Source organism: Salmo trutta, chromosome 36 (assembly GCF_901001165.1).
Source record: "Salmo trutta chromosome 36, fSalTru1.1, whole genome shotgun sequence".
NCBI classification, from domain to species: Eukaryota; Metazoa; Chordata; class Actinopteri; order Salmoniformes; family Salmonidae; genus Salmo; species Salmo trutta.
This window is the reverse complement of record NC_042992.1, coordinates 10424650-10445384: the sequence shown is the minus strand read 5'-3', so window position 1 is coordinate 10445384 and position 20735 is coordinate 10424650. Positions and strand designations below refer to the sequence as shown.

The following is a 20735-nucleotide window of genomic DNA, read 5'->3' as shown; positions in this document are numbered from 1 at the left end:
TAGTCCGAAGGACAAATCTGAGCTTGGCAGATGCCAGGAGAACTCTATCTGCCTGAATGCATAGTGCCAACAAAAGTTTTGTGGAGGAGGAATAATGGTATGGGGCAGTTTTTTCCACAGTTTGGGCTAAGCCCCTTAGTTCCAGTGAAGGGAAATCTTAACACTACAACATACAATGACATTCTAGACGATTTTGTGCTTCCAACTTTGTGGCAACAGTTTGGGGAAGGCCCTTTCCTGTTTCAGCATGACAATGTCCCCGTGCACAAAGCAAGGTACATACAGAAATGGTTTCAGTGATCGGTGTGGAAGAACTTGACTGGCCTGCACAGAGCCCTGACCTCAACCCCATCGAACACCTTTGGGATGAATTAGAACGCCGACTGTGAGCCAGGCCTAATCACCCAACATTAGTTCCCGACCTCACTAATGCTCTTGTGGCTGAATGGAAGCAAGTCCCTGCAGCAATGTTCCAACATCTAGTTGAAAGCCTTCCCAGAAGAGTGGAGGCTTTTATAGCAGCAAAGGGGGGACCAACTCCATATTAATGCGGCAGGTAGCATAGTGGTTAGAGCGTTGGGCCAGTAACCGAAAGGTTGCTGGATCGAATCCCCGAGCTGACAAGGTAAAAATCTGTCGTTCTGCCCCTGAACAAGGCAGTTAACCCACTGTTCCTAGGCTGTCATTGTAAATAACAATTTGTTCTTAACTGACTTGCCTAGTTAAATAAAATATAATAATAATAATAATAATAATAATAATAATAATAATAATTTAATAAAAATGTAAAATGATTTCGACGAGCAGGTGTCCACATTTTTGGTCATACACTGCACAGGCCAACACGAGATTTCGCCAATCAGAGGAAGTTAGGGACAGTGGCTCCCGATTGGCGCAGCGGTCTAAGGCGTCGCTACAGACCCTGGTTCGATCCCGGGTTGTCTCACAACCGGCCATGATCGGGAGTCCCATAAGGCGGAGCACAATTGTCCCAGCGTCGTCTGGGTTAGGGCAGGGTTTGGCCGGGTAGGTCGTCATTGTAAATAAGAATTTGTTCTTAACTAGTTAAATAAAGGTAAAATAAAATAATACAAAAATCAGCAGAATGTGATATTGACAGTGGAGTATATTAGTTACCTAGTAATTACATAGTTATTTGAGTTGTTATTCCACTTGGCAGTGTGTCTTGTTGATTGACAGCTCTGTTTCCGAACTTCCTCTGTTTCTCTCTCCTGCTTTCTCAGAATGGCTCCGTCCAGAAAGGTTATTCATGTGTTGTCTTTCCTACAGCGTACAGCCCTGACTGGCTGCTCAAAGCTCAGTGTCAGACATCCAAGTAGATTTGGGTATATGTGTGTGTCCCCCTGGGCTAGTGTCCATCTTCAGAGGCTATGTCTTAATCTAGCTGGTCCTCCAACTCCCATCATCCACCCCCTGTGGACTATCTTTTCTTTATGTCTTCATCATCTTCCTCCTCTTCAGAAGGAGAGATACAACTCAGGTTGACAGCTAATGTTGCCATGGTCCTACTATGCCTGTGAGGACAGGAAACCCTTTGAGTGTGAGGATGTCTCTCTTAACTCTTTCTTTCTATCTCTCTGCCCTCTCTCTCTCTCTACCCCCTCCCTCTCTCTCTACCCCCTCCCTCTCTCTCTCTCTCCCCCCTCCCTCTTCTTTCTCTCGCCACTCTCTCGCTCTCTCCCCTCCCTCTTTCGCTCTCTCTCTTTCTTTCTCTCTCTCACTCTCTCCCCCTCTCTCTTTCGCTCTCTCCCCTCCCTCTTTCTCGCTCTCTCTGCCCTCTCTCTCTCTCTCTCTCCCCTCCCTCTCTCTTTCTCTCCTCCTCTCTCCCCTCCCTCTCTCTTTCTCTCTCCCCTCCCTCTCTCTTTCTCTCTCCCCTCCCTCTCTCTTTCTCTCTCCCCTCCCTCTCTCTTTCTCTCTCCCTTCCCTCCTTTTCTCTCCTCTCTCTCTCTCCCCCTCCTTTTCTCTCCTCTCTCTCTCTCCCCCTCCTTTTCTCTCCTCTCTCTCTCTCCCCCTCCTTTTCTCTCCTCTCTCTCTCTCTCCCCCTCCCTCTCCTCTCTCTCTCTCCCCCCTCCCTCTCTCTCTCCCCTCTCTCCCCCTCCTTTTCTCTCCTCTCTCTCTCTCCCCCTCCCTCTCTCTCTCCCCTCTCCCCCTCCTTTTCTCTCCTCTCTCTCTCTCCCCCTCCCTCTCTCTCCAGGTGCTGTGAGACCAGACTCTACCCCAGAGTTAGGGGAGGATGCAGTGACGTCAGTGACCGTGTCCCCTTCCATCCCCACCCTGACAGAGGAGGAGCAGGAGGAGCTACGAGGGGAGCTGCTCAGGGTAACCTTTCCTTAGACCTAAAGACTTTCTTTAGTCTTTTCTCCCACCACGTCTCATCAGGTCTCCCTGTCTTTCTCCATATCTCTCCAAGGTGGAGGATGAGATCTTGACTCTGTCTCAGGTGCTGGCAACTAAGGAGAACCAGTTGGCAGACATCAAGAGGAAGCTGGGCATCACTCCTCTCAACGAGCTCAAACAGAACCTCAGCAAGAGCTGGCAAGAGGTCACCACCTCTACAGCGTACGTGGCTGTACAAACACACACACACACACACACACACACACACACACACACACACACACACACACACACACACTGTTCTGCAGAATCGGTTCTTACATGCTGACTAGTCAGAGGGAATTAACTTACACTTTCTTCTCTCTTTCTCTTTCTCTCTCCCCTCTTTCTCTCTCTCCCTCTTTCTCTCTCTCCCTCTTTCTCTCTCTCCCTCTTTCTCTCTCTCTCCTCTTTCCCCTCTTTCTCTTTCTCTCTTTCTCTTGCTCTCTCGCTCTCTCGCTCTCTCTCCCCTCTTTCCCTCTTTCTCCCTCCCCCCTTCTCTCTCTCTCTCCCTCCCCCAACCCCCTTTCTCTCTCACTCATACAGCTATAAGAAGACGTCAGAGGGCCTGTCCGTGGCCAGTCAGAAGGCCACAGCAGCCTTGAACAACATGGGCTCAGCCATCAGCAGGAAGTTTGAGGACGTCAGGTGAGGCACACACATTACATGGCACCCTATTCCTTTTATAGTGCACTACTTTTGACTAGTACCCAATGGGGTTATGGTAAAAAATAGTGCACTATATAGGGACCTGGTCAACAGTAGTGTACTATATAGTGAATAGGGTTCCATTTCAGATGCACTCAAAGACAGGCTCTTTTATACCACAGAGAAAAGCCCTCCACCTCTACCCTCTACCCCAGTCACCTCTACCCTCTACCCCAGTCACCTCTACCCTCTACCCCAGTCACCTCTACCCTCTACCCCAGCCACCTTTACCCTCTACCCCAGTCACCTTTACCCTCGACCCCAGCCACCTCTACCCTCTACCCCAGCCACCTTTACCCTCGACCCCAGCCACCTTTACCCTCTACCCCAGTCACCTTTACCCTCTACCCCAGCCACCTTTACCCTCTACCCCAGTCACCTCTACCCTCTACCCCAGTCACCTCTACCCTCTACCCCAGTCACCTCTACCCTCTACCCCAGTCACCTCTACCCTCTACCCCAGCCACCTTTACCCTCTACCCCAGCCACCTTTACCCTCTACCCCAGTCACCTTTACCCTCGACCCCAGCCACCTCTACCCTCTACCCCAGCCACCTTTACCCTCGACCCCAGCCACCTTTACCCTCTACCCCAGTCACCTTTACCCTCTACCCCAGCCACCTTTACCCTCTACCCCAGCCACCTTTACCCTCTACCCCAGTCACCTTTACCCTCGACCCCAGTCACCTTTACCCTCTACCCCAGCCACCTTTACCCTCTACCCCAGCCACCTTTACCCTCTACCCCAGCCACCTTTACCCTCTACCCCAGCCACCTTTACCCTCTACCCCAGCCACCTTTACCCTCTACCCCAGCCACCTTTACCCTCTACCCCAGTCACCTCTACCCTCTACCCCAGTCACCTCTACCCTCTACCCCAGCCACCTTTACCCTCTACCCCAGCCACCTTTACCCTCTACCCCAGCCACCTTTACCCTCGACCCCAGCCACCTTTACCCTCTACCCCAGCCACCTTTACCCTCTACCCCAGCCACCTTTACCTTCTACCCCAGCCACCTTTACCCTCTACCCCAGCCACCTTTACCCTCTACCCCAGTCACCTCTACCCTCTACCCCAGCCACCTTTACCCTCTACCCCAGCCACCTTTACCCTCTACCCCAGCCACCTTTACCCTCTACCCCAGCCACCTTTACCCTCTACCCCAGCCACCTTTACCCTCTACCCCAGCCACCTTTACCCTCTACCCCAGTCACCTCTACCCTCTACCCCAGTCACCTCTACCCTCTACCCCAGCCACCTTTACCCTCTACCCCAGCCACCTTTACCCTCTACCCCAGCCACCTTTACCCTCTACCCCAGCCACCTTTACCCTCTACCCCAGCCACCTTTACCCTCTACCCCAGCCACCTTTACCTTCTACCCCAGCCACCTTTACCCTCTACCCCAGCCACCTTTACCCTCTACCCCAGCCACCTCTACCCTCTACCCAGCCACCTTTACCCTCTACCCCAGCCACCTTTACCCTCTACCCCAGCCACCTTTACCCTCTACCCCAGCCACCTTTACCCTCTACCCCAGCCACCTTTACCCTCTACCCCAGCCACCTTTACCCTCTACCCCCAGCCACCTTTACCCTCTACCCCAGCCACCTTTACCCTCTACCCCAGCCACCTTTACCTTCTACCCCAGCCACCTTTACCCTCTACCCCAGCCACCTTTACCCTCTACCCCAGCCACCTTTACCCTCTACCCCAGCCACCTTTACCCTCTACCCCAGTCACCTCTACCCTCTAACCCCAGTCACCTCTACCCTCTACCCCAGCCACCTTTACCCTCTACCCCAGCCACCTTTACCCTCTACCCCAGCCACCTTTACCCTCTACCCCAGCCACCTTTACCCTCTACCCCAGCCACCTTTACCCTCTACCCCAGCCACCTTTACCTTCTACCCCAGCCACCTTTACCCTCTACCCCAGCCACCTTTACCCTCTACCCCAGTCACCTCTACCCTCTACCCCAGCCACCTTTACCCTCTACCCCAGCCACCTTTACCCTCTACCCCAGCCACCTTTACCCTCTACCCCAGCCACCTTTACCCTCTACCCCAGCCACCTTTACCCTCTACCCCAGCCACCTTTACCTTCTACCCCAGCCACCTTTACCCTCTACCCCAGCCACCTTTACCCTCTACCCCAGCCACCTTTACCTTCTACCCCAGCCACCTTTACCCTCTACCCCAGCCACCTTTACCCTCTACCCCAGCCACCTTTACCTTCTACCCCAGCCACCTTTACCTTCTACCCCAGCCACCTTTACCCTCTACCCCAGCCACCTTTACCCTCGACCCCAGCCACCTTTACCCTCGACCCCAGTCACCTCTACCCTCGACCCCAGTCACCTTTACCCTCGACCCCAGTCACCTTTACCCTCGACCCGTCACCTCTACCCTCTACTAGAGGTCGATTAATTAGGGCCGATTTCAAGTTTTCATAACAATCGGAAATCGGTATTTTTGGACGCCGATTTTATTTCTTTCATGTTTTTTTATATATTTTTACCTTTATTTACCTAGGCAAGTCAGTTAAGAACACATTCTTATTTTCAATGACGGCCTAGGAACGGTGGGTTAACTGCCTTGTTCAGGGGCAGAACGACAGATTTTTACCTTGTCAGCTCGGGGATTCAATCTTGCAACCTTACGGTTAACTAGTCCAACGCTCTAACCACCTGCTTTACATTGCACTCCACGAGGAGCCTGCCTGTTACGCGAATGCAGTAAGAAGCCAAGGTAAGTTGCTAGCTAGCATTAAACTTATCTTATAAAAAACAATCAATCAATCATAATCACTAGTTAACTACACATGGTTGATGATATTACAAGTTTATCTAGCCTGTTCTGCGTTGCATATAATCGCTTAGGTACACGTTGCTCCAACCATAAACATCAATGCCTTTCTTAAAATCAATACACAAGTATATATTTTTAAACCTGCATATTTTGTTAATATTGCCTGCTAACATGAATTTATTTTAACTAGGGAAAATGTGTCACCTCTGCAACAGAGTCAGGGTATATGCAGGAGTTTGGGCTGCCTGGCTCGTTGCGAACTGTGAAGACTATTTCTTCCTAACAAATACAGCCGACTTGGCCAAACGGGGGATGATTTAACAAAAGCGCATTTGCGAAAAAAGCACGATCGTTGCACGACTGTACCTAACCATAAACATCAATGCCTTTCTTAAAATCAATACACAGAAGTATATATTTTTAAACCTGCATATTTAGCTAAAAGAAATCCAGGTTAGCAGGCAATATCAACCAGGTGAAATTGTCATTTTGCGTTTATTTGAGGCTAAATTGATTTTATTGATGTATTATATTAAGTTAAAATAAGTGTTCATTCAGTATTGTTGTAATTGTCATTATTACAAATAAATAAACCAAAAAATCAGCCGATTTTTTTATTTTTATTTTTTATTTATTTATTTATTATTTTTTATTTATTTATCGGTACCGTCTTTTTTTTGGTCCTCCAATAATCCGTACCGGCATTGAAAAATCATAATCGGTCGACCTCTACCCTCTACAGCCACCTCTACCCCAGCCACCTCTACCCCAGCCACCTCTACCCCAGCCACCTCTACCCTCTACCCCAGCCACCTCTACCCCAGCCACCTCTACCCCAGCCACCTCTACCCCAGCCATCTCTACCCTAGCCACCTCTACCCTCTACCCCAGCCACCTCTACCCCAGCCATCTCTACCCTAGCCACCTCTACCCTCTACCCCAGCCACCTCTACCCCAGCCACCTCTACCCCAGCCACCTCTACCCCAGCCACCTCTACCCCAGCCACCTCTACCCCAGACACCTCTACCCCAGACACCTCTACCCCAGACACCTCTACCCCAGACATCTCTACCCTCTACCCCAGCTACCTCTACCCTCGACCCAGCCACCTCTACCCTCGACCCAGCCACCTCTACCCTCGACCCAGCCACCTCTACCCTCGACCCAGCCACCTCTACCCTCTGACCCAGCCACCTCTACCCTCGACCCCAGCCACCTCTACCCTCGACCCCAGCCACCTCTACCCTCGACCCCAGCCACCTCTACCCTCGACCCCAGCCACCTCTACCCTCGACCCCAGCCACCTCTACCCTCGACCCCAGCCACCTCTACCCTCGACCCCAGCCACCTCTACCCTCTGACCCCAGCCACCTCTACCCTCTGACCCCAGCCACCTCTACCCTCGACCCAGCCACCTCTACCCTCGACCCCAGCCACCTCTACCCTCGACCCCAGCCACCTCTACCCTCGACCCCAGCCACCTCTACCCCAGCCACCTCTACCCCAGCCACCTCTACCCCAGCCACCTCTACCCTCTACCCCAGCCACCTCTACCCTCTACCCCAGCCACCTCTACCCTCTACCCCAGCCACCTCTACCCTCTACCCCAGCCACCTCTACCCTCTACCCCAGCCACCTCTACCCTCGACCCCAGCCACCTCTACCCCAGCCTCCTCTACCCTCGACCCAGCCACCTCTACCCTCGACCCAGCCACCTCTACCCTCGACCCAGCCACTTCTAACCTCTACCCCAGCCACTTCTAACCTCTACCCCAGCCACTTCTAACCTCTACCCCAGCCACTTCTAACCTCTACCCCAGCCACTTCTAACCTCTACCCCAGCCACCTCTACCCTCGACCCAGCCACCTCTAACCTCTACCCCAGCCACCTCTAACCTCTACCCCAGCCACCTCTACCCCAGCCACCTCTACCCCAGCCACCTCTACCCCAGCCACCTCTACCCCAGCCACCTCTACCCTCGACCCAGCCACCTCTACCCTCGACCCAGCCACCTCTACCCTCGACCCAGCCACCTCTACCCTTGACCCCAGCCACCTCTACCCTCTACCCCAGCCACTTCTAACCTCTACCCCAGCCACCTCTACCCTCTACCCCAGCCACCTCTACCCTCTACCCCAGCCACCTCTACCCTCGACCCAGCCACCTCTACCCCAGCCACCTCTACCCCAGTCACCTCTACCCTCTACCCCAGCCACCTCTACCCCAGTCACCTCTACCCTCTACCCCAGTCACCTCTACCCTCTACCCCAGCCACCTCTGACCCCAGCCACCTCTGACCCCAGCCACCTCTGACCCCAGCCACCTCTGACCCCAGCCACCTCTGACCCCAGCCACCTCTACCCCAGCCACCTCTACCCTCTACCCCAGCCACCTCTACCCCAGCCACCTCTACCCTCTGACCCCAGCCACCTCTACCCCAGCCACCTCTACCCTCTGACCCCAGCCACCTCTACCCCAGCCACCTCTACCCTCTGACCCCAGCCACCTCTACCCCAGCCACCTCTACCCTCTACCCCAGCCACCTCTACCCCAGCCACCTCTACCCTCTGACCCCAGCCACCTCTACCCCAGCCACCTCTACCCTCTGACCCCAGCCACCTCTACCCTCTGACCCCAGCCACCTCTACCCCAGCCACCTCTACCCTCTGACCACAGCCACCTCTACCCCAGCCACCTCTACCCTCTGACCCCAGCCACCTCTACCCCAGCCACCTCTACCCTCTGACCCCAGCCACCTCTACCCTCTGACCCCAGCCACCTCTACCCCAGCCACCTCTACCCTCTGACCCCAGCCACCTCTACCCTCTACCCCAGACACCTCTACCCTCTACCCCAGTCACCTCTACCCCAGCCACCTCTACCCTCTACCCCAGCCACCTCTACCCTCTGACCCAGACACCTCTAACCTCTACCCCAGTCACCTCTAACCTCTGACCCCAGACACCTCTACCCCAGCCTGGCCCATCCCTTGGTCATTAGCACCAATGAGACACATTGGAATAAAATGTGATATGTCTACTACTAACATCCTGAACCAATAATACTAGCTACTACTGCTGATTTACAGAGCATTCGGAAAGTATTCAGACCCCTTCAATTTTTACACATTTTGATAGGTTTCAGCCTTATTCTAAAATGGATCAAATACCAATCTTTATAAATGTTTGAAAAGAAAAGTATTCAAACCCTTTGCTATGAGACATGAAATTGAGCTCCGGTGCATCCTGTTTCCATTGATCATCCTTGAGATGTTTCTACAATTTGATTGGAGTCCACCTGTGGTAAATTCAATTGATTGGACATGATTTGGAAAGGCACACACCTGTCTATATAAAGGTCCCACAGTTGACAGTGCATCAGAGCAAAAACCAAGCCATGAGGTTGAAGGAATTGTCCGTAGAACTCTGAGACAGGATTGTGTCGAGGCACAGATCTGGGGAAGGGTACCAAAACATTTCTGCAGCATTGAAGGTCCCCAAGAACACAGTGGCCTCCATCATTCTTAAATGGAAGAAGCTTGGAACCACCAAGACTCTTCCTAGAGCTGGACACCTGGCAAAACTGAGCAATCGGGGGAGAAGAGCCTTCGTCAGGGAGGTGACCAAGAAAGAACCTGATGGTCACTCTGACAGAGCTCCATGTTTTTCAGCGGCAGGGACTGGGAGACTAGTCAGGGTCAAGGGAAAGATGAACGGAGCAAAGTACAGAGAGCTCCTTGAAGAAAACCTGCTCCAGAGCACTCATGACCTCAACTGGGGTGAAGGTTCACCTTCCAACAGGACAACAACCCTAAAAACACAGCCAAGACAACGCAGGAGTGGCTTCGGGACAAGTGTCTGAATGTCCTTGAGTGGCCCAGCCAGAGCCCGGACTTGAACCCGATCGAACATCTCTGAAGAGACCTGAAAATAGCTGTGCAGCGACGCTCCCAATCCAACCTGACAGAGCTTGAGATGATCTGCAGAGAAGAATGGGAGAAACTCCCCAAATACAGGTGTGCCAAGCTTGTAGCGTCATACCCAAGAAGACTCGAGGCTGTAATCTCTGTCAAAGGTGCTTCAACAAAGTACTGAGTAAAGGGTCTGAATACTTATGTGAATGTCATATTTCAGTTTTCTATTATGGGGTATTGATGTGTGTGGGGGGGGGGGGGGGGGGGGGACAATTTAATCCATTTTAGAATAAGGTTGTAGCGTAACAAAATGTGGAAAAAGTAAAGAGGTCTGAATACTTTCAGAATGTACTGTATGGAGCCCGTATCCAAATAATGGTGAATTTGCAGCAAGATGGATTGATAAATGTAAGCTAAGCTTCTCCCTGAAGTTTGCTACGGATTTCTATAAAGCATCGAGTGGAGACTGAATTGTCAGGCAGGGAGAATACACGTACTAATCTATCTTATCTTCATTGTTCATTGTCTCTACATGTCTTTAATACAATTGTTGGCCTTTACAGATTGCAGTCTATTTCCAGTTCCTTTGGGTAAGACTGTCCCCGGTAGTGCTGTTAGTCAGTCAATTCATACGACGTCATTTTGCTGAGATCATTACTCTCCAGGCAGTCTTGTGAAGTGTATTAATCCATGGCTACTCTCTGTAGTGTTTATGACTATTCTCTCGCTCTCTCGCTCTCTCTCCCGCATGGGGTAACTTGTGCTGGGGTGATTTTGAGGTTGTGTGAGGATTCATTCAAGTGCTTCATGTGATTGAATGGTTGTCTATGTAAGCCTACATTTCCATACAGGACTATGGGAACTGATCCATGTTGTCATGTCTGTCACCTCAACATGCTCTTTACAGTCAATCATCAATAATAGATTGATCACTGGGATAATAGACACATTGAATGAATGAATGAATGAATGAATGGAATAAAGGATGAATGGATGTGTCTGTACCTCTCCATACTAACAGCAGTACACTTTCATTCTTCGCTAATCTCTCTCTCTCTTCTTTCATGCTGTCGGATAGCATACGCTCCCTACAGCATTCTGCTAGTATGCCTGTAATGAGGTAAGGGCACACACACACACAACCAAACCGCGGCTTGCTGGAAGCCTCTACTCCCCAGTGGCACCTTTTGCAACAACGTTTTGTAGCATTGCGGACTTGAAAAACTGGCAGAAGTTCAGGATGGTAGAACTGTGAAGGTGTTTTATGGAAACTGCTGAGTTGTATCTTTAGGTCAAGGTGCCACTGCCAACACCCCTCTAGTCTATAGGGATTGAGGTGCTTTGCTGCCATAAAAATGTATGGTTATTTCCTTGTCCTTGTATTCGTACTGTTTTACCCTCTGGACAATAGTCTATATGATCTGTGAATAGAAGAGGATGGAATGTAGCCACTCTGGAAACATCAGTAGTTAACTAACCAGTCTGGATGGGCTGTCGGGTTAACGTCTCCTATGAAAACAATGATGATAAATGTGTGTCCTTTGTGTGTCAATGTCCTTGACCTTCGACCTCCCATCTCTGCTTTCTCAGAGTCCTAAAGGTATGGTGTTCATGTAAGAGCGCGGTGTCTGTTAGGCTGCGTCCAAAATGGCTCCCTATTCCCTACGTAGTGCACTAATATGGGCCCTGATCAAAAGTAATGCACTACATAGGGAATAGGGTACCGTTTCAGACACTGCACACCTGTCTCTGGGCGATATCACTCCTCCTCGTACCTCTCTACTCACGTCAGGTGTCACTGTCTTCACAGGAACACACCCACCTTCAAGTCGTTTGAGGAGAAAGTAGAGACTTTAAAGGTGAGAGATGAGAGAAGTGGCGAAGAATTTCTCAGTACATTTGGAGGAGCCATAAAATATTTCTCTTTCAATATTTGGGGAGAACTTTATCGAAACAAAACAGACAATTAAAAAGTAAATAATTCATCCGTTCAGTCCATTTGTTAATTTATTCATTCATACATTTGTTGGTTCCTTCATCAATTCACTCATCCAACACCTGTATCTCTTCCTCCTGCAGGTCAAGATGAGCCCAGCGGTGTCTCAGGGTGACTTTGGCGACGTGTTGACTTCTACAGCGACCTCTGACCCGTCTGTTGTCGTGGAGAAACAGCCAGAGGCCACGCCCATCGCCATCCAGGAAGAACATCCCCAGTGAGACCAGCCTGACCTTTCACCCCAGTCCCCCAGCCAGATTGACATCAGCTGGAACTATACCCGCTTTACCCTTCTGTTTCCCCCATCTCTCTCTCGCTCTCTCACCTCCTCTCTCCTGTTCCCTTCTGTCTCCCTTCTCTCTCTCACTTCCTCCCTTCTGTTTCCCCTCTCTCTCTCGCTCTCACCTCCTCTCTCCTCTTCCCTTCTGTCTCCCTTCTCTCTCTCACTTCCTCCCTTCTCTCCCCTCTCTCTCGCTCTCTCACCTCCTCGCTCCTCTTCCCTTCTGTCTCCACTCTCTCTCTCACTTCCTCCCTTCTCTCCCCTCTCTCTCTCGCTCTCACCTCCTCTCTTCCCTTCTGTCTCCCCTCTCTCTCTCTCTCTCTCTCTCACCTCCTCCCTTCTCTCCCCTCTCTCTCGCTACAAACCCCCACAGCACAACGCAACAGATCCAGCAACCAAAGAATAAAAATAAAATGCTGAAAATATTGTTGTGAAACCGTAACACTTAAGTTTGTATGACTGTGTGTTTTGTATTAGAATGGCCGTGGTTTAGGAACCTGCACATGTAGAAGACAATACATGTCAGACAAAGGATAGAATGTGACATAGCGAGGGAGGATTTATTCTGTTTATTAATAGCACAGAGCCCTTTATATTTGCATGTCTTTTGAGTTGGAATAGGTATTTTGGAGTGTACTTCATTTTCCCATTTTATTCTGAATCACTGTACTACTTTAAGATTTGATTTCTAGAGAACGCGTAGTCCTCTAACACATGAAGTGATGGTCTCCGTCTCATACTCTCACCGATATCTTCAAACCGTGTCCATCTCTGTCTGAATAGCACTAGTAACGTGGTGTAGAGCACAGCTGAGCAGAGTTAATCCCCGATCAGTGTTGCTCACACTCCTCTCACACCTTAATCATAGGGGGGTGGTCTAAATCTGACCTCCAAGCAGTTCATAGTGCTCAACTCTGCCATTCGAGAGGGTGGGCCAATGCATTCAGGTCCGTGTGAAATGGTGGTCACAGCAGTAGATGCATGGTTTGTTATTATGGTGTCAGCTGGCCTTACCTCTCCGTTCAGTCCAGTCTATATCACTCACTGCCTCACGCATGGTGGGGCCAAAGTCAATATTGGACCACTTGTCTCATTGGTTTCTGTGAGGGACTTGGCTATTTTCTCTCTGCTTGGAATGCTGAAACAGGATAGTCACTGGATGCTGTGTACTTCTCTACTGTTGAATGATATTAAAAAAAAATTCTACTCTCAAAGTATATCCATATATAATGTGATAATATTTTTTTTTACATTATGTGAGGGGATGGCTTCTGATTTAAAAAAATCTGTAACCAATTTTTTTTTATTACAGACCACATTGGTGATGATACATACAGCCTTTGACACTAGTGAATATTTGGTGTAAATACATGCCTGATGCAAGTCCTTCCCTACTGGAAGACGATTGGCCACATCATGGCATGGATTTATTGAGGAAGTGAAAACTTTTGTGAGAAAAGCCTTGGTTCCACCATTAAGAATGAATTATGGATAATAACACCTCTTGTCCTCATTTAACCCAACTGCTAGGGTAGTAGGACAGGCTGTAGGGCAGTAGGACAGGCTGTGGGGCAGTAGGACAGGCTGTGGGGCAGTAGGACAGGCTGTGGGGCAGGCTGTAGGACAGGCTGTAGGGCTGTAGGACAGGCTGTAGGGTAGAAGGACAGGCTGTAGGGCAGTAGGCTAGACTGTAGGACAGGCTGTAGGGCAGTAGGACAGGCTGTAGGGCAGTAGGCTAGGCTGTAGGACAGGCTAGAGCGCAGTAGGACAGGCTGTAGGGCAGTAGCCCAGACTGTAGGGCAGTAGGCCAGGCTGTAGGACAGACTGTAGGGCAGTAAGAAAGTAAGGCAGTAGGACAGTAGGGCAGGCTGTAGGGCAGTAGGCCAGGCTGTAGGACAGGCTGTAGGGTAGTAGGACAGGCTGTAGGGCAGTAGGACAGGCTGTAGGGCAGTAGGACAGGCTGTAGGGCAGTGGGACAGGCTGTAGGGCAGTAAGAAAGTAAGGCAGGCTGTAGGGCAGTAGGACGGGCAGTAGGACAGGCTGTAGGGCAGTAAGACAGTAAGGCAGGCTGTAGGGCCGTGGGACAGGCTGTAGGGAAGTAGGCCAGGTTGTAGGGCAGTAGGACAGGCTGTAGCGTAGAATGACATGCTGTAGGACAGTAAGGTAGTAGGATAGGCTGTCTGGCAGTAGGGCAGTAAGGCTGTGGGACAATAGGGCAGTAGGACAGTAAGGCTGTGGGACAATAGGGCAGTAAGGCTGTGGGACAATAGGGCAGTAGGGCAGTAAGGCTGTGGGACAATAGGGCAGTAAGGCTGTGGGACAGTAGGGCAGTAAGGCTGTGGGACAATAGGGCAGTAGGGCAGTAAGGCTGTGGGACAATAGGGCAGTAAGGCTGTGGGACAATAGGGCAGTAAGGCTGTGGGACAATAGGGCAGTAGGGCAGTAAGGCTGTGGGACGATAGGGCAGTAGGGCAGTAAGGCTGTGGGACAATAGGGCAGTAGGGCAGTAAGGCTGTGGGACAATAGGGCAGTAGGACAGTAAGGCTGTGGGACAATAGGGCAGTAGGGCAGTAAGGCTGTGGGACAATAGGGCAGTAGGGCAGTAAGGCTGTGGGACAATAGGGCAGTAAGGCTGTGGGACAGTAGGGCAGTAAGGCTGTGGGACAATAGGGCAGTAGGGCAGTAAGGCTGTGGGACAATAGGGCAGTAGGACAGTAAGGCTGTGGGACAATAGGGCAGTAAGGCAGTAAGGCTGTGGGACAATAGGGCAGTAGGGCAGTAAGGCTGTGGGACAATAGGGCAGTAGGGCAGTAAGGCTGTGGGACAATAGGGCAGTAAGGCTGTGGGACAATAGGGCAGTAAGGCTGTGGGACAATAGGGCAGTAGGGCAGTAAGGCTGTGGGACAATAGGGCAGTAGGGCAGTAAGGCTGTGGGACAATAGGGCAGTAGGGCAGTAAGGCTGTGGGACAATAGGGCAGTAGGGCAGTAAGGCTGTGGGACAATAGGGCAGTAGGGCAGTAAGGCTGTGGGACAATAGGGCAGTAAGGCTGTGGGACAATAGGGCAGTAGGACAGTAAGGCTGTGGGACAATAGGGCAGTAGGGCAGTAAGGCTGTGGGACAATAGGGCAGTAAGGCTGTGGGACAGTAGGGCAGTAAGGCTGTGGGACAGTAGGGCAGTAAGGCTGTGGGACAATAGGGCAGTAGGGCAGTAAGGCTGTGGGACAATAGGGCAGTAGGACAGTAAGGCTGTGGGACAATAGGGCAGTAGGACAGGCTGTAGGGCAGTAGGACAGGCTGTAGGGCAGTAGGACAGGCTGTAGGACAGGCTGTAGGGCAGTAGGGCAGTAAGGCTGTAGGACAGGCTGTAGGGCAGTAGGGCAGTAAGGCTGTGGGACAATAGGGCAGTAGGACAGTAAGGCTGTGGGACAATAGGGCAGTAGGACAGTAAGGCTGTGGGACAATAGGGCAGTAGGACAGGCTGTAGGACAGGCTGTAGGACAGGCTGTAGGACAGGCTGTAGGGCAGGAAAGTAAGGTGTTTGGACGGTAAGTCAGTAAGGGGGTAGGAGAGTAGTAAAGCAGTAGGATATTAAGGCAGTAGGACAATAGGGCAGTAGTAAAGTAGTAGGGCAGTAAGGCAGTAGTAAAGCTGTAGGGTTGTATGGCAGTAGGACAATAAGGCAGTACGACAGTACATGCTGTTCACTTGTGTGTTTAATCATTACTTTTTTCACAGATATATCTCTCAGGAAGGGGGTTTCCCACCTCGTTGTGGCCACAAATAGTTTCTGTCAGATTATCTGTATGATAAAGTATTTGGTAGAGACTGCCAGATAGGCCTTAGACAGCCCCCTGGTAGACTGCCAGATAGGCCTTCGACAGCCCCCTGGTAGACTGCCAGATAGGCCTTCGACAGCCCCCTGGTAGACTGCCAGATAGGCCTTCGACAGCCCCCTGGTAGACTGCCAGATAGGCCTGCGACAGCCCCCTGGTAGACTGCCAGATAGGCCTGCGACAGCCCCCTGGTAGACTGCCAGATAGGCCTGCGACAGCCCCCTGGTAGACTGCCAGATAGGCCTGCGACAGCCCCCTGGTAGACTGCCAGATAGGCCTTCGACAGCCCCCTGGTAGACTGCCAGATAGGCCTGCGACAGCCCCCTGGTAGACTGCCAGATAGGCCTGCGACAGCCCCCTGGTAGACTGCCAGATAGGCCTGCGACAGCCCCCTGGTAGACTGCCAGATAGGCCTGCGACAGCCCCCTGGTAGACTGCCAGATAGGCCTTCGACAGCCCCCTGGTAGACTGCCAGATAGGCCTGCGACAGCCCCCTGGTAGACTGCCAGATAGGCCTGCGACAGCCCCCTGGTAGACTGCCAGATAGGCCTTCGACAGCCCCCTGGTAGACTGCCAGATAGGCCTGCGACAGCCCCCTGGTAGACTGCCAGATAGGCCTGCGACAGCCCCCTGGTAGACTGCCAGATAGGCCTGCGACAGCCCCCTGGTAGACTGCCAGATAGGCCTGCGACAGCCCCCTGGTAGACTGCCAGATAGGCCTGCGACAGCCCCCTGGTAGACTGCCAGATAGGCCTGCGACAGCCCCCTGGTAGACTGCCAGATAGGCCTGCGACAGCCCCCTGGTAGACTGCCAGATAGGCCTGCGACAGCCCCCTGGTAGACTGCCAGATAGGCCTGCGACAGCCCCCTGGTAGACTGCCAGATAGGCCTGCGACAGCCCCCTGGTAGACTGCCAGATAGGCCTGCGACAGCCCCCTGATCTGGTCTGTAACTGGAATGCTGACGTCTCTTATTTTCTCATTAGAAAGGTTGTGAGAGATGCTGAAGGAGACACACAAAGACAGGGCTTTGTTCAACTACACTCTTGTAGAGAGAACACACATTGGGGATTTTTTGGTTGTAAATGTTTCTGCCTTTTAGGAGGCATGAGAAGAGAATTCATTTCTCATCCTTTTGTTTTTTTTCTTCACATTTTATCTGTACCAAAGCATGATCACGAAGAATCCTTAGATCCACTCTGGTGTCACTGTCAGAGACAATAGTAATGCCACTGTTTCATAAAGGATATTTGGAGGGCAGGACAGGACAGGCTTCAGGAGGTGGATAAGAAGCTCAGACGTTGTCAGGAGGAAATGTGTGTGCCAATGGCCACATAGATATACAGTACTATAGATATATGAATAATAGATATCTCCTTTCCTTGGTTCATTTTGAAACATACATTTTTTTTTGTAATGTCTGTAGAAGTTTAAAGATGCCTATGATACTGAGGACTAACATGACTAAACGTGAATAGAGCAGGGTAACACCTGCCAGTATAGTTCAGAAGTTGTAGATGATACAGTACATTCAATATTTTTTGGAGCGGCTGTTGTTTCATTTTGGAGCTACACTCTTTGTCTGGGGTTACTGAACCTGCATGGGATTCTAGAACCTTCTAGAACCAACTTGATTCGTGGGAGTTCTGTTCTGAAACTTCAGAGACTACACTGGGCACTTGACATCACTCAGTGTGTTGCTAAATGTGGCAAATCTTAAATATGGCTGCCTTGAGGAATGTGGGACATTACCATTAACAGAGCAGCCTGCCCTTGATTTGAGTCTTAATGGTTAATTGGATTTGTGATAACATTTCAGTCTGGCCTGGTTGTATTTAGGAAAGCATTTACACTGTATGTTAATCTATGAGAACTTATGAACTGCTTTTGTTTTGTAAAGTGCCATATTTACTGAATTTATTACATTTGTTGACTGTAGAGCTGGATACAAGGTTGACTCAGCAAAATGACATTTCCAGCAGCAGCACCACAGATATTAATCTGAGTGAGATGCAACACCGCTCTCACACAGTCGCACGCTGTATCTGTGCATGTGCACGGGTTGGCTTCACGCTGTTACAGCATGGTGGTACGGGATCACAACAGAGGGGGGAGTTGATCCTCGCGGCTTCAACACTTTTTTTAGTTGTTGAGGAAATTGACCCACAATGCCATTTACTTTCTGCGCTCTACTAGTCAACCTATACGTTTTCACACCTATATTTTATCATTCAAGCTCAGGTGCTTCTGAATGCATTCTGTATGTTTGCAGAACACGGTCACTATTATGGGTTGAGTGAGGGTCACTTAGATGAATGTGTATGTGATGAGTCATGAACGTGTATCTTCATGGTGGCTTTTTACAGAGCGCGAGTTGAATAATTGCGCACGTCACTTGTTTTGGGTTAGCTACAGTAATAAAACGGCCACGCTTCACTCTAGTGGGTTGACGATGATGGTGATGCTTTGTCTGCACAAATTGCTTATCTACTTTATTTGTATGTCTGCTGCCAAATAAAACATAACAAATGACACCTCACTTGTGTGTGTGTTTGGCCCTGGACTATGCAGAGTGTACAAAATATTAGGAACACCTGCTCTTTCCATGATTTACTGTAATTTAGCAGTCGTTCTTATCCAGCGCGAATGCTATGTTTTAGCATTTTGTTGTTCTTGTACTGGTCCCCCATAAGAATTGAACCCACAATCCTAGCATTGTAAGGCAAAAGGGGGTGCAACTCAATATTAGGAAGGTGTTCCTAATATTTTGTCCACTCAGTGTACAATGACTGCGACATAGTGTATTACCACCCAAAACCACCAGATAGCAGTGTGGAACAAAAACCTCACAAATAGTTTCATCCCAGATTTGCTCCAAGCCATCTGCTGTTGTATTGACCTTCATGGTCAATAAGAAGGAACTAGTGGCTGTATCTAAAGCTATAGAACTATAGAAGTGAGACTAATGTGTATCAACAAGCTGCAGGACTGTTCTGTTCCAACAGTTTTTGAAAAGGGAATATGTTACATTTAAATTATTCAGAAGACCTTTATAATGATGGGATTAGAATGGTGTTTTATGGGAGAGAGAGAATTTGTTTCTCTGTATGTATTTAATATCATCAGGCCACAGATCACACCCTCTCTCACTCTTCTTTCTCTCTTACACACACACACACACACACAAGAAAAGCACATGCAGATGTCAGGTAGTAGTAAAACAGCTCCCAAAAAGTATCTTTGTTTATCAGTGTGAATGATCACCAGTAGCTTTTAGTTACACAGCCTGGGCCATGTTCATTAGGACATGCAACAAAAAGTGTTACAAAACATTTTGCAACGGAAAACTAAAATGACCATTTCTCTTTCAACAAGCCCATGTATTTCCCCCCTCTCTGTTTCAGTCCGTTTGGTATCTAATGAACACAACCCTGGAGAGTTCTTACACAGAGGACGACAACAACAGCTGAATGGACGAGAACCACTTCATGGACATGACCGTCACCGTCATTAAAATGGCTGTTTATATTTACACTGCTCAGTAACAACATTCTGAAGTGTAGTTTATATTTACACAGCTCAGTAACAACATTCTGAAGTATAGTTTATAGTAACAACATTCGGAAGTGTAGTTTATATTTACACTGCTCAGTAACAACATTCGGAAGTGTAGTTTATATTTACACTGCTCAGTAACAACATTCTGAAGTGTAGTTTATATTTACACTGCTCAGTAACAACATTCTGAAGTATAGTTTATATTTACACTGCTCAGTAACAACATTCTGAAGTATAGTTTATAGTAACAACATTCTGAAGTGTAGTTTATATTTACACTGCTCAGTAACAACATTCTGAAGTAGAGTTTATATTTACACAGCTCAGTAACAACATTCTGAAGTATAGTTTATAGTAACAACATTCTGAAGTAGAGTTTATATTTACACTGCTCAGTAACAACATTCTGAAGTAGAGTTTATATTTACACTGCTCAGTAACAACATTCGGAAGTAGAGTTTATATTTACACTGCTCAGTAACAACATTCTGAAGTGTAGTTTATATTTACACTGCTCAGTAACAACATTCTGAAGTGTAGTTTATATTTACACTGCTCAGTAACAACATTCGGAAGTGTAGTTTATATTTACACAGCTCAGTAACAACATTCTGAAGTGTAGTTTATATTTACACTGCTCAGTAACAACATTCTGAAGTATAGTTTATAGTAACAACATTCGGAAGTGTAGTTTATATTTACACTGCTCAGTAACAACATTCTGAAGTGTAGTTTATATTTACACTGCTCAGTAACAACATTCGGAAGTAGAGTTTATATTTACACAGCTCAGTAACAACATTCTGAAGTAGAGTTTATATTTACACTGCTCAGTAACAACATTCTGAAGTGTAGTTTGTATTTACACTGCTCAGTAACAACATTCTGAAGTGTAGTTTATATTTACACTGCTCAGTAACAACATTCTGAAGTGTAGTTTATATTTACACTGCTCAGTAACAACATTCTGAAGTGTAGTTTATATTTACACTGCTCAGTAACAACATTCTGAAGTGTAGTTTATATTTACACTGCTCAGTAACAACATTCTGAAGTGTAGTTTATATTTACACTGCTCAGTAACAACATTCTGAAGTAGAGTTTATATTTACACTGCTCAGTAACAACATTCTGAAGTGTAGTTTTTATTTACTCTGCTCAGTAACAACATTCGGAAGTAGAGTTTATATTTACACTGCTCAGTAACAACATTCTGAAGTGTAGTTTTTATTTACAC

General features: G+C 49.1%; 1 protein-coding gene across 5 annotated transcripts in view; it reads left to right on the top strand.

The window, feature by feature from the left end:
* The window catches only part of LOC115175375 (tumor protein D52), a 33913-nt gene extending 21663 nt beyond the window's left edge, over positions 1-12250 (top strand). For 3 of the 5 annotated variants that reach the window (XM_029734602.1, XM_029734601.1, XM_029734605.1), the window contains exons 2-8: positions 2216-2340; positions 2432-2580; positions 2944-3045; positions 10394-10420; positions 10909-10950; positions 11641-11689; positions 11910-12250. In XM_029734602.1, the coding sequence (XP_029590462.1) occupies positions 2216-2340; positions 2432-2580; positions 2944-3045; positions 10394-10420; positions 10909-10950; positions 11641-11689; positions 11910-12047 (632 nt within the window). In that variant the 3' untranslated portion in view covers positions 12048-12250. The remainder of the gene's footprint in view (positions 1-2215; positions 2341-2431; positions 2581-2943; positions 3046-10393; positions 10421-10908; positions 10951-11640; positions 11690-11909) is intronic. The other 2 variants (XM_029734603.1, XM_029734604.1) reach the window with 2 other exon arrangements.
* Positions 12251-20735: the final 8485 nt, after the last annotated feature.